Raw genomic sequence first — 12,976 nt, 5'->3', positions numbered from 1 at the left:
TCAGAGGCAGGAATGAGCTGGAGTAAATTTGGTTTCTCTTGTCTTACATTCTTCCCCATAAACAGACAATAGGTATGGTTACCTTCTGCCTGCGGCACACAGTGGGGTTTCTTAACTGTGCCCCTGTTGGTAATCCGGGCCCAGACAGCTCTTTGCAGTGAGGGCCGTCCTGGGCAGCGTAGGATGTTGAGCAGCAACCCTGGCCTCTGCTCACTGGATGCCAGTGGCATTTCCCAGTCATACTGACCATAAATGTCCCCCGACATTGCCGCATGTGTCCTGGGAAGCAGAGTTGCCCCCAGCTGAGAAGCGGTGGCTTTGACGAAGGGCGTGGGAAAGACACGCCTGTTTGGAGCTAGAAACGGTGGGGCGCGTGTGTGCTGCCCACAGTCGGAGGGCCAGGCAGCCACCGGGCTTCTGGGAGCCAGGCCTCCCCTGGCTGGGCCCGCCTGGACGCTTGACCTTTCTCACCGGCCGCTCCTCCACTTCCTCTCGCCTGATTGCCTGTCTCTCTCGCCTCCGCAGTTTCCCTGCTTCTCACACCGGGAGCCAGCGCTTTTTCTCAGTTCGCTCCTTGCAACCAGGACAGAAGGGCGACGGCTGAAGTGGGAAGCGCCCGGCGGCCAGCCGCCTTTGCCACTCCCTGGAGGGGTGGGAGGGTGAGTTGTCCCCTTTCTGTCCTCTCACCCCGCAGCAGCTTTCCATGCTCGCAGGACTCTTTGTCCCATCCGTCTAGGATGGGGCTCTTCTGGGGTGGCCTGGAAGAGGCTCAGAACAGCCTCTCCTGAGTTTGTTTGAAGGAAGTGGGGTGTTTTTCTTGGAGTGACGAAGACTTAGTATGTGATAGCTATCCCCAAATGTCTTCTTTTCCCCCTAAGCCTTTTTTTTTTTTTTACCAGTAATGTTTATTTTATTATTATTATTTTTTGGCCGCACCACGCGGCATGTGGAATCCTAGTTCCCCGACCAGGGATCGAACTTGCGCCCCCTGCATTGGAAGCATGGAGTCCTAACCACTGGACTGCCAGGGAAGTCCCCCCACAAACCTTTTAAAAATGGTCAAATATAACATATACCATTTTAGCTATTTTTTAAAAATTATTTTTATTTTTTTGTTTTTGGTTGCATTGGGTCTTTGTTGCTGCGCGCGGGCTTTCTCTAGTTGTGGCAAGCGGGGGCTACCCTTCGTTGTGGTGTGCAGCTTCTCATTGCAGTGGCTTCTCGTTGTGGAGCACAGGCTCTAGGCACGCGGGCTTCAGTAGTTGCGGCGTGTGGGCTCAGTAGTTGTGGCTTGCGAGCTCTAGAGTGCAGGCTCAGTAGTTGTGGCTCACGGGCTTAGTTGCTTCGCAGCATGTGGGATCTTCCCGGACCAGGGCTTGACCCCGTGTCCCCTGCATTGGCAGGCGGATTCTTAACCACTGCACCACCAGGGAAGCCCCCACGCTAGCTATTTTTAAGGATACAATTCTGCAGCGTTAAATACATTCATCACGTTGTTGTGCAGCCATCCACCTCATCCCCAGAACTTTTTCATCTGCCCCATTTCAGCTGGAACTGTCCCTGTTAAACAACTCCCCACTCTCCTTGCCACCCCACCCCCAGCCCTGGCACCCACTGTCTACTCTGTTCTTCTGAATTTGACTCCCCTGGTAATCTCACGTGAGAGGAATCATCCAATATTTGTTCTTCCGTGACTGGTATGTTTTATTTAGCTAATGTTTTCAAGAGTCATTCGTTGGCCAAATTACATAAGGGTTGTAGCATAGACAGAACTAACCGGACTCGGCTGTTCTGGGAGGCCTACTCGAATTCAGTGATAGGAAGAGCTTTTCAACAGGCCTGTCTTCTCTGACGGCCGTGTGGGCTGTGGCGTGCTCCAGCTCCAGAAGTGGCTAGCTGAGGCTGTTGTAGAAGAGACGCCCGTGCCGGGGGAGGTCAGCCCTGCTCTGGATGGTCTCACAAGCTGCATTTCGCCCTAGGACGCTGGGATTCTGGGAGTGGGTCCCGTGGCTGTCGTGGAGTTTGCTCTGGGCTGCAGCTTTCCCCTGGCCCCTTTGGTGGAAACCCTTCTTCTTCCTTCCTTCCCAGAGTTGTGGAGTCTTGGAGTCGATGGGAACTGTGGAGGTGCTCCGGTCCCGCCTCCGCCCCAGCCAGTGAGGGAAGCCCTTACACGGCTCCCTGAGACCCTGCCCTCCCCCCATCTGCTTGGCACCACCAGGGATGTGCCGCCTCCTGAGAGCCGCCTCCGCTGTTCCTTAGAGGGACGGGTCGCTGCCACCACCACAACCGCTTCTGTCAGCCTCAGTAACTCTGACCTTATTCCCGCTTTGTGGTGAGGGAGCCTTCTTCCTAGCTTGTATCACGGTAACGTCGTTCCCTCCTTGGCTCTCTGTCCTTACGATCGGGCTCTTCCAATCCCAGGGACCGGGCCTCGGTGTTGACTCCGGTCTGGTGAGTGAGCCCTGGGCACGCTGGCTGGAGTGGCCGGCCACGGCCTTCAGCGTGCCCCACCTCAGGCTCTGGAATAGCCCCCGCTCCCCTTGTACTGGGTCTCTCCCCAAACTGAGTCTCTGGATTCTAGCTGCCAAGCGGCCAGACCTGAGTGTTCTCAGGGGAGAGGTAATTTTGCTCCCAGACAAACTTCTCACCCTCTTAATAACTGGCCTTTTCTCTCTCTAGAACATTTGGGACTCCAGTGGGTTTTTTGCTTGTGTGTGTGTGTGTTTTATCTTTGTCCTAAACATCCACGTGTATCTCAGGCACCCCTTCACTGAATGCTGGGCCACTTGGCGAGAGTGCCGAGCTGTCGGGAGGTGCCTGGCGTTCCCTGCCACACCCCCAGCACCTCCGCCGGGCTCGGCCGAGTGAACTGACTGCTCGAGAGGCCTGATGAGTGGAGGGCAGCGATGAGGAGGAGCAGGGCCTGGGCTGCCCTGTGCTCCGTAACCAGCGGCCTCCAGGCAGCTGTGGGCCTTCTCGTTATGCAGGACGGAGGAGGGCTGGAGGCAGGGAGGTCTGTCTCACCTTTAATTTAACCCCACTTTCTTTTCTTCGCCCCTCAATAAGGATCTTTCCCAGATGTGAAGGTCCCTCCCTGGGCACTGCTCTGGTCAGACCAACATCCAGTTGCCTGGGGACCCTGGTTCACTCCAGCACAGGCCCTTGCCTGGAGAGAGCCCAGCCCCTGCCCTGCCTGCTTCCCTGGGCAAGGCTGCCAGGTGAGTCTGGGCCAGAGGGAGGGCGTCCCCCTGCGGAAGCTGGAAGGGGCTCTGCCTGCCTGTTTTCCTCCCCTCCCCCAGGCCTTCCTCCACCGTGACTGTTTGGTTAACTCATGGTGTGAGTGGCACGTGGCTGGCTTAGGCGAGTCCTTACAGAGCCCATTACTGTACCCACCTAGTCCTCATACCCTCGGGCTCTCCGGCTGTGCTGTCTCCAAGGCCCAGTGTCCCCCACGTCTCCACAGGTGTTTGGAGAGTGAACACCCGGTACCCCCTCCCCTGCTCATCCCCTCGACCTCTAGGACACGCCCAGCTCCACAATGGCAGCAGAGACCCTCAACTTTGGGCCCGAGTGGTGAGTCAAGTGTGCTTTGGGTGGCGTAGAGAAGCCGGGAAGGACGGGGCTGCTCAGATTTCTGTCCCTCTCCTTCTCGTGCCCCTTCTGCAGGCTGAGGGCCCTTTCTAGTGGTGGCAGTGTGGCCTCCCCACCCCCATCCCCCGCCATGCCCAAATACAAGCTGGCCGACTATCGCTACGGGCGAGAGGAGATGCTGGCCCTCTATGTCAAGGAGAGCAAGGTAGGGGTGGGCGGGCGTGGGGTGTGGCCCAGTTGCCCGCTTGGCCTTGGCCGGTGGAGAGGGCCCCGGAGCATGTGATACCTCCTGCCCCCGTTGACAGGTCCCCGATGAGCTGCAAGACAAGGAGTTTGCTGCGGTGCTGCAGGAGGAGCCGCTGCAGCCCCTGGCGCTGGAGCCTCTGACTGAGGAGGAGCAGGTGGGGCCCTGCCGGCGGGTGCCGCGTCTCCACCGTGGAGGGGGCTGGAGTTGGGAAGGCAGGTGGTGGAGTTGCGGTTGTGGATGGAGTGGGAGCGGTCAGGTGCCTGGGTCCTCACTCCCACCCCTGGCTCCCTCCTCAGAGAAACTTCTCCCTGTCAGTGAACAGTGTGGCTGTGCTGAGGCTGATGGGGAAAGGGGCTGGTCCCCCCCTAGGTGGCGCCTCCCGTGGCAGGGGCAGCACGCGGAGCCGAGGTAGAGGGGGGTTATGGCGTGTTCTGGGGCGGGCAGCGGTGGGATTCGCGGTCTTGAGGACTTGGAGGGGTGAGCCGGCAGGTTTCCCACGCGCACCTCATTCCTCCTCCAGGCCGCGGCCGCGGTGACAGTTGCTTTTACCAAAGAAGCATTGAAGAAGGCGATGGGGCCTTTGGCCGAAACCCCCGGGAGATCCAGCGTAGCCAGAGTTGGGATGACAGGTGCAGGCTGGGAGAAGGGGGCACAGAGGCAGAGCAGAGAGGGGCCCCGGGGTTAGGGCCCAGGGTCTCACGGAGGAAGGCTTGGGTCTTGTCGTCAGAGGGCACCAGGAGACCGACCAGATCAGCCCTAGTCAGAGAGCTCTCTCTGTGCCCTCTGACCCCCTATGACCCTGCCCTTTTCCTTCCGATTCTCTGGGCACGCCCTTGGGCTTCCTTCCAAGCCCCCCCATCCCCCTGCCCCCCCCCGCCCCCTCCCGCACCTCTCGGGGCAGAATGAACAAGGTGAGCAGAGATCCTGCAGGTTGGGGGCGGAACTGTCCTCTGACCCACACCTGTCCCTCCCACAGAAGCGAGAGGCGGTTTGAGAAGTCGGCCAGGAGGGATGGAGGTATGGAGAGTGGCGAGGGTGGTGGCCAGGCCCTGAGTTCGTTAAGAGGTGGGGGAGGACTGAAATGGGTGGCCCCGGTTGGGGGATGTTTCCTGGGGGAGGTGGTAGGGGCAGGAGGGCCCGGAGCTGGGCTCCTCTTTCCCAGCAAGGTGTATAGTAAGAGTCTTGCAGGGACCGTGGCCGCCGCCCGCTGATTGTGTCTTCCCCTGCTCCCAAGCGCGATCCGGGTTTGATGAGGGAGGGGCTGGCCCGAGGAAGGAGCATGCCCGCTCAGATAGCGAGAACTGGCGTTCTCTCCGGGAGGAACAAGAGGAAGAGGAGGAGGGCAGCTGGAGACTTGGGGCAGGACCCCGGCGAGATGGCGACCGCTGGCGCTCTGCCAGCCCTGGTGAGATGGGGGCCAGGTGGGCGCCGTCGGGGGCGGCGGGTGGCGAGAACTTCCTGTGAGGGTGGGCACCTACGGCCAGGCAGAGGGAGCAGAGAGTTCTGGAGCGGGGCGGGTGGGAATGCAGTCCCGGAAGTGCCGGTTCCGGGCCGGGGGTCCCAGTGGGCGGCAGAAGAGTGGGGACTCTGGCTTGACTGGGATACCGATTCTCCTTCTCCGACTTTTCCTGCCCAGATGGCGGCCCCCGCTCTGCTGGCTGGCGGGAACATGGGGACCGGCGTCGGAAGTTTGAATTTGATTTGCGAGGGGATCGAGGAGGGTGTGGTGAAGAGGAGGGGAGGGGTGGGGGGGGCGGCTCTCACCTCCGGAGGGGCCGAGGGCCTGACGGCTTTGATGACGACAAGGATGGGCTCCCGGAGTGGTGTCTGGACGATGAGGATGAAGAAATGGGCACCTTCGATGCCTCCGGGGCCTTCTTGCCTGTCAAGGTATCTGCGAGGCGGCGAGGGGGAGACTTTTCTTAGAGGTTGGTGGGAACCTGCCCTGAGGGGGTCCTCTCACTCCACTCTTTTTTCCTCTGCCGTTCACCTCCCTGTCATATCCCCTAACCTGTGCAGAAGGGCCCCAAGGAGCCCATTCCTGAGGAGCAGGAGCTCGACTTCCAGGGTCTGGAGGAAGAGGAGGAAGAGCCTTCCGAAGGGCTGGACGAGGAGGGGCCTGAGGCGGGTAAGCCTGCGCGGTAGGGCAAGGAGGACGCCTGCAGCCTCGAGCGAGCGGGGTCCGCGGGCAACACGGAGGGAGGCCGGTGCCGACACAGTGTGGGGAGGAGCCTGCAAACAGCAGGGCTGTGTCCAGAAGGCCAAGGGTCAGATGAAAATCAAAGCAGAATCAAAATGACCTTCGACAGTCCCTCGAATCTGTCGAACACGGTATGAAACCAGTGGTATTGTGTGTACAGCCCCGGACGGTGATACGGATGCGTGTCCATTACCGCAGGGGCAAGAGAGGAAGTGTGCAAAGTGGGGTTTGTGGTGTCAGTTCACCGAACCTTAGTTGTGTTGACCAAAGATACGTGGGTGGACTCAATACCCAGAGGCCCTTCTGACCACAAATGGAAGGTTTGTGCTAAATCATTTTGAAGGCCTTCCGGCTGTTTGGTTTTGAATTCTGGTAATTACCCTTCCCTTTCAGGTGGGAAAGAACTGACCCCACTGCCTCCTCAGGAGGAGAAGTCCAGCTCCCCATCCCCACTGCCCAGCTTGGGCCCACTCTGGGGAGGCAACGGGGAAGGCGATGATGCTCTGGAGAAAGACCTGCCGGCAGCTGAAGGTAGCCAGAGGGCAGGGCCGCCCTTTCCCTGGAGCCTGGGGCTGGTGGGGAAGATGCTCCCCTTCCCTGTGGGAAGGAGGTGCAAGGAGTGTTTGTGGGGGGGCCAGAGTTAGCGCCGACTTTTCTGGAATAAGGGTGGTAGAAGGGGGACTGTCTCGCTCCCTTCTCTGGACTCACCCATTCCACCTTCCCTTCTTTGCTCCTTCTAGGAGACGATATGAGGGCAGTGCAGCTGAGTCCTGGGGTGGGTTCACCCCCTGGCCCACCTGGAGATCTGGAAGATGATGAAGGCTTGAAGCACCTGCAGCAGGTGTGAGGGGGCCTGAGAAGGCTCTGGGGATCCTCCCCTCTTGGAGGGACAGAGAGTCTTTATTCCGTCTGTCGTTGCCCCGGTTCCAGGCTCTTCCCCATTGGTCCCGCTGTGTTAGGACCTGCTCTCTTGACCCCACCCCACCTTAGCCCCAGCCCCGTCCGATGTTGCTGGGCTTGGCCGGTTAAGGCTTCCCCTCTCTCCCTGGGTTCCCAGGAGGCGGAGAAGCTCGTGGCCTCCCTGCAGGACAGCTCCCTGGAGGAGGAGCAGTTCACAGCCGCCATCCAGGCCCAGGGCCTGCGCCACTCCGCAGCTGCCACCGCCCTCCCCCTCAGCCATGGCGCGGCCCGGAAGTGGTTCTACAAGGACCCGCAGGGGGAGATCCAAGGTGCCCGTGGGAAACAGGGCATGCAGGAGGGGCTCCTGGGGCGTGGGGACAGCACCGTTCTCATCAAGGGCTCCTCTGGCGCACCTTTCTGACCACAGCCCCCTTTCCCTTGGCCCAGGCCCCTTCACGACACAGGAGATGGCGGAGTGGTTCCAGGCGGGCTATTTCTCTATGGCCCTGCTTGTGAAGCGGGGCTGTGATGAGGGCTTCCAGCCGTTGGGTGAGGTGATCAAGATGTGGGGTCGTGTGCCCTTTGCCCCTGGGCCCTCACCACCCCCACTGCTGGTGAGCATACCCCCCTTTGCACAGAGCAGGGACGGGAGGTGGGAGCCTGGCGGATGGCAGCGGGTGCTGCAGAGCAAGCCAAGGTCAGAGCCGCCGGAACTCTCTGGCCCTCACTCAGGGAAACATGGACCAGGAGCGGCTGAAGAAGCAGCAGGAGCTGGCGGCAGCCGCCTTGTACCAGCAGCTGCAGCACCAGCAGTTTCTGCAGCTGGTCGGCAGGTATGGGGGGCCCAGCAGGGCTTGTCAGTAGGGCTGCACTGGCCCTGTGGCCGGCCCACCTCATGCCCGTCCACTTCTCGGCAGCCGCCAGCTCCCGCAGTGTGCGCTCCGGGAAAAGGCGGCTCTGGGGGACCTGCCGCCGCCGCCGCAGCAGCAGCTCACCGCGTTCCTGCAGCAGCTCCAAGCTCTCAAGCCCCCCAGGTGTGTGGGATGCTCCATCCTCGCTCCGTGTTCCCGTGGCCACGCGCACAGCCCTCGGGTGGTGGGGGCGTGGGGTGCAGGCTGGAAATGGCTTTAGGGTGCTGAGTGTCAGTGCTTTGCTCCCCAGGGGTGGGGACCAGAACTTGCTCCCGACGATGAACCGGTCCCTGTCAGCGCCAGACTCGGGCCCCCTCTGGGACATACATACCTCAGCCTCATCACAGTCAGGTGTGTGGCCAGCCACTGCCCGCCCGGCCCATCCTGAGCCCTGAAGTCCCCTCCCTATCCCCGACGGCCGCGGGTGAGTGGGTACCCTGAGGCCTGAGCTCCCTCCTGCAGCTGCCTTTGTTCCCTGCAGGCGGTGAGGCCAGTCTTTGGGACATACCAATTAACTCTTCGACTCAGGGTCCAATTCTAGAACAACTCCAGCTGCAGCATAAAGTGAGTGGGCGTCTGGGGCTGGAGTCCTCGGGTATCGGGGGCCGGGCCACGGCAGGGAAGGCCTGACGTCAGGTCTGATGTCGACCGCTGCAGTTCCAGGAGCGCAGAGAAGTGGAGCTCAGGGCGAAGCGGGAGGAGGAGGAGCGCAAGCGCCGAGAGGAGAAGCGCCGCCAGCAGCAGCAGGAGGAGCAGAAGCGGCGGCAGGAAGAAGAGGAGCTGTTTCGGCGCAAGCAGGTGGGGGCCCAGCCGAGCGCACGTCCTGCCTGGGCCAGGCGGGGGTGCCCGCCGGCCCTCACCGCGTCTCTGCCTCAGGTGCGGCAGCAGGAGCTCCTGCTGAAGCTGCTCCAGCAGCAGCAGGCGGTGGCTGCCGTCCCTGTGCCTCCTGCGCCCAGTTCCCCGCCCCCCCTGTGGGCCGGCCTGGCCAAGCAGGGCCTGTCGATGAAGACGCTGCTGGAGCTGCAGCTGGAGGGCGAGCGGCAGATGCATAAGCAGCCCCCGCCTCGGGAGCCTTCGCGGGCCCAGGCTCCCAACCACCGCGTGGTGAGCAGGCTGGGCCTGGCCCCTGCTGGCTGGCACCTTGGGGCCCTCGGGAACCCCTTCCGGTCAGCTCCCGGGGTGACCCGGGGTGGGGGGCACACTGGTCCCCATGTGACCCTGGAGGCGCTCTCTTCTGTGAGGCCCTCACCTCACCTCACCCACCCGCTGTGCCACCTGAACGAACCTCCCACTCAGCGTTGAGTGTGTGTGTCCCGGCCTGGGCCACCCTGACTTACTGCCCTCTGTAGCAGCTCGGGGGCCTGGGCGCCACCCCCCTGAACCAGTGGGTGTCTGAGGCTGGGCCGCTGTGGGGCGGGCCCGACAAGAGTGGGGGCAGCAGCGGCCTGGGGCTCTGGGAGGACACCCTCAAGAGCAGCGGGAGCCTGGCCCGCAGCCTGGGCCTGAAGAACAGCCGCAGCAGCCCCTCTCTCAGGTGGGCGCCGGGGCCTGCGGGGGTGGGCGTGGGAGGGCGCGGGACTCCTGAGCTCGTCAGGTGGGCGCCAGGTGGGTCCCGGGGCCTGCGGGGGTGGGCGTGGGAGGGCTGGGAGGGCGCGGGGCTCCTGAGCTCATCAGGTGGGCGCCGGGGCCTGCGGGGGTGGGCGTGGGAGGGCGCGGGGCTCCTGAGCTCATCAGGTGGGCGCCGGGGCCTGCGGGGGTGGGCGTGGGAGGGCGCGGGGCTCCTGAGCTCATCAGGTGGGCGCCGGGGCCTGCGGGGGTGGGCGTGGGAGGGCACGGGGCTCCTGCGCTCGTCAGGTGGGCGCCGGGGCGTGCGGGGGTGGGCGTGGGAGGGCGCGGGGCTCCTGAGCTCCACCTGCGTCCCGCTCAGTGACTCGTACAGCCACCTGGCGGGTCGGCCTGTGCGCAAAAAGACGGAAGAGGAAGAGAAGCTGCTGAAGCTGCTCCAGGGCATCCCCCGGCCCCAGGACGGCTTCACCCAGTGGTGTGAGCAGATGCTGCACACGCTGAGCACCACGGGCAGCCTGGACGGTACCGGCGGCTTTCCCCGGGAGGCCGGCTGGGGGTACCAGACCCGCATCGGTGGGCTCTGACAGCCCCATCCTGCCCCGCAGTGCCCATGGCTGTAGCGATCCTCAAGGAGGTGGAATCCCCCTACGACGTCCACGACTATATCCGTTCCTGCCTGGGGGACACGCTGGAAGCCAAAGAATTTGCCAAACAATTCCTGGAGCGGAGGGCCAAGCAGAAGGCCAGCCAGCAGCGGCAGCAGCAGCAGGTGAGGTTTCACAGAGCCCTGGCCAGAGGCAGTGAGGGCGCCCAGCGCTCCCCTGACCGCCCCCCTCCCTCTCTTCTGCTTGGCAGGAGGCTTGGCTGAGCAGTGGCTCCCTGCAGACAGCCTTTCAGACCAACCACAGCACCAAACTCGGCTCCGGGGAGGGCAGCAAAGCCAAGAGGCGGGCACTGATGCTGCACTCGGACCCCAGCATCTTGGGTGAGTTTGGAGTGGGGAGGAGGCTCCTTGCTCAGCACTGGGCAGGAGCCTGGGTGGGTGAGCTCAAACCCAGCTTCCCCTGGCTTCAGGGTACTCCCTGCATGGACCTTCTGGTGAGATCGAGAGCGTGGATGACTACTGACCAGCCCGTCCCACCAGCACCCTGGGCTATAGGCCAGGGGCAGCAGCAACGGCTTGGACCCCTGGGTCCCCGGCCTGCAGGCTCCCCACGAGGAGCATAGGAGGAAGCAGGGGCAGGGTCCCCAGCACTTGTTACAAACCACACGATGCACCTTAACTCACCCACCACGAGGCACTTTACAGATTGGGGGGAAGGGTTTTTTTGTTTTGTTTTTGTTTTTAATTTTAAACAACATTGAAGAAAACATTAGAGACAAAAAAAAATTGTTAAGAAGGAGACTCTAAGCACTCCCTTTCCCTTTTGGGGATGGGGGAGCAACAATGGAAGATCCACAGAGGTTTTTGTTTCGTTTTTTTTTCTTTTTTTTTCTTTTTTTTTAAGAAAAAAGAAAAACAAAAAAAAAATGGTTAGGAGACTGAAAGAAAAAACACACTGTTATTTTGGGGCAGTGGGGACACGGGCCCCACGGACCTGTCCTGCCTGGCCCCCGAGGCTGCACTTACCCTCCCTGCCCCACACGGTGGGCCACTGGGGTAACTGGAAGCTGGGGTGCCAGCAGTTTGCACAGCGAGGCCCCCTCAGCCCCGCCGGCCGGACCCGCTGTGAACGGCTCCCTTGTTGCTGTGACTGTGGCAGAGGTGTCTGAGGTGGGGGCCGAAGTAGCCCCTTGGCTTCGCTGCTTCTGGGGAAAGTTGCACAAATGGGCCAGGCCGCCTCAGCGCCCCAGGCTGCCGCCCTGCACTGGCTGACAGGGTGGATGGGAGAGGGCCGGCAGTGCCAACCTCATCTGGCTGTCAGGCCGGCAGAACTTCCACTCTGGCCCTGGTGAGGGGCTTCCCCCTCCGCTGCCATTCGGGGGGCCGGCCTGGGTGCGAAGCTGAAAGTTCCAGCTCCCTGCCTTGCCACATGAATGTATTCTCTGGGCCACGAGCCCCTGCTGCGCCCGCTGCCTCAACCCGAGAGAGGTGGGGGCGGAGCAGTTCCTCCAGGAGCTGGAGAGAGAGGCGCCACTTCATGACTGTTGTTCCTCCTGTGAAGGGGGCAGGCGAGGGGCCAAGGAGGCCACGGAGTGGGCCGCTTGGGGCTTCTGGTTGCAGTGCGGGGCTGTTATAAGGGAGCCCCCACCTGCAGCCAGCTGTGTGGGACATGGACCACCCAGCTCGGCCCTGACCCCTCCATTGACCAAATGGGAGAGGAGCAAGCGGCCTCTCCCCTCCCTGCTCCCCTCATGTTTTTAAATGTTGGGTAGGGTGGGGTGTCAAGAATGGGAGTGTCTCTCTCTCCTGGGTCGGGGGTAGGCTGCCCTTCACCAACTTATTCCCAATCACCTACCTGGGTTTGTCTCCATTTGGGTTGTTTTTTTTTTTTTTTTTTTTTAAGTTTGTTGTATCTTTTGGATTTCTCATTTAACTTCTCCCGTGGACCTCATTGCTCAGAGCGCAGTATTAGGGCAAGATTCTGCCACTGCCTCCCCTCCATGAATGTATTTATCCTTCCTGCCCTGGGGAAATGGGGAGTGGCCCCAGTTTTCTTTCCCCATCTATCCCCAGAGAGATGATTTTTTTAACTTTTTTTTTTTTTTTTTTTTGCACCAAAGTGGCAACTGGGTCAGTGTTGGGGGATAAAGCTGGCCTCGGGGGTGGAGGGGCCCCCTCCACCTGCTTCTCCCTGGTTTCAACAGTGTTAGCGTCCGTGAAAAGACAATATTCTCTCTAAAGCAATAAGGGGGTGATGGGCCAGGGGGAAATGTCTTGCTGCTGCTGGCCCCCCAGCTCCCCCTTTCCTCGAGCCAGTATTTGGTGGCATTAGAGGTGTTGGGGGAGTACTGTTGTGACTGAATGTAACTGCCCCCACCCCTGCCGCAGCCAATGCAGGGGGAGGGGGGATGACACTCTTCCCCGTCTCTTCCTTCCCCTCCCCCCCCCAGCTAAAGAGACTTTGAATTTAGGGGGCCCTTGAGCCTGGAGAGGCCTTAACCCTGTGAGGAAGTGTAGGGGGAGCCCTCTCCCACCCCCATCCCCTTCTGAGAGTGGTCAATGTTTACAAGCCCCTGAGCCCCCCAGCCCAGGGACTCAGGCCCCTTGCTGTCCTTTCCCAGCCCGTCTTCCTGGGCCCCGGCTGCTCCCCCGCCCTTCCTGGGGTTAGGGTGGGTGCAGGGGTCATTCTGTATCCTTGTCTGCCTTGTACCCACCATCTCCCCAACCTGTGTGACTCCCTTCTCGTCTACCTGCCTCTGTAAATACTCCGCTTCCCCCCAATAAAACTTGGTGTGTGTCCTCCCCTCCTGCGTCTGAGTTGTTTCTTGGGGTAAGGGGATGTTGGGAACGAGAGGCACAGCTCAAAAGAGCTGGGAACTGAAAAAGCCACAGGCAAGGGGTGGCTATGGTCGGCCAGCCTAACCAGGCCAGACTAGAAATGGGAGGGCTGTGTGTGT

General features: G+C 61.4%; 1 protein-coding gene across 1 annotated transcript; it reads left to right on the top strand.

Moving 5' to 3' along the window:
- Positions 1-529: 529 nt before the first annotated feature.
- On the top strand, positions 530-12,822 carry GIGYF1 (GRB10 interacting GYF protein 1). Its single transcript, XM_082670035.1, has 26 exons — positions 530-659; positions 2,089-3,218; positions 3,464-3,573; positions 3,667-3,796; positions 3,897-3,992; positions 4,135-4,246; positions 4,359-4,467; positions 4,815-4,855; positions 5,073-5,243; positions 5,475-5,728; positions 5,858-5,966; positions 6,432-6,569; positions 6,779-6,879; positions 7,096-7,267; positions 7,386-7,552; positions 7,671-7,771; positions 7,856-7,972; positions 8,100-8,200; positions 8,331-8,413; positions 8,507-8,647; positions 8,726-8,953; positions 9,199-9,383; positions 9,777-9,937; positions 10,021-10,184; positions 10,271-10,400; positions 10,490-12,822. The coding sequence occupies exons 3-26, from the start codon at positions 3,539-3,541 to the stop codon at positions 10,540-10,542; spliced, it is 3,099 nt and encodes a 1,032-aa protein (XP_082526161.1). The 5' UTR covers positions 530-659; positions 2,089-3,218; positions 3,464-3,538; the 3' UTR covers positions 10,543-12,822.
- Positions 12,823-12,976: the final 154 nt, after the last annotated feature.

This window comes from Grampus griseus, assembly GCF_964374135.1.
Source record: "Grampus griseus genome assembly, chromosome: 14".
Taxonomy (NCBI): Eukaryota; Metazoa; Chordata; class Mammalia; order Artiodactyla; family Delphinidae; genus Grampus; species Grampus griseus.
This window is presented reverse-complemented; position numbering and strand designations above follow the sequence as displayed.

What these genes read in the sequence shown, in the direction of transcription:
- GIGYF1 (XM_082670035.1), top strand. Translation starts at nt 3,539, where the DNA reads ATGGCAGCAGAGACCCTCAACTTTGGGCCCGAGTG. An exon ending in GCTTGAAGCACCTGCAGCAG is followed by an intron (nt 6,880 to 7,095) that starts GTGTGAGGGGGC and finishes CTGGGTTCCCAG; the next exon opens with GAGGCGGAGAAGCTCGTGGC. An exon ending in AGCTGTTTCGGCGCAAGCAG is followed by an intron (nt 8,648 to 8,725) that starts GTGGGGGCCCAG and finishes TCTCTGCCTCAG; the next exon opens with GTGCGGCAGCAGGAGCTCCT.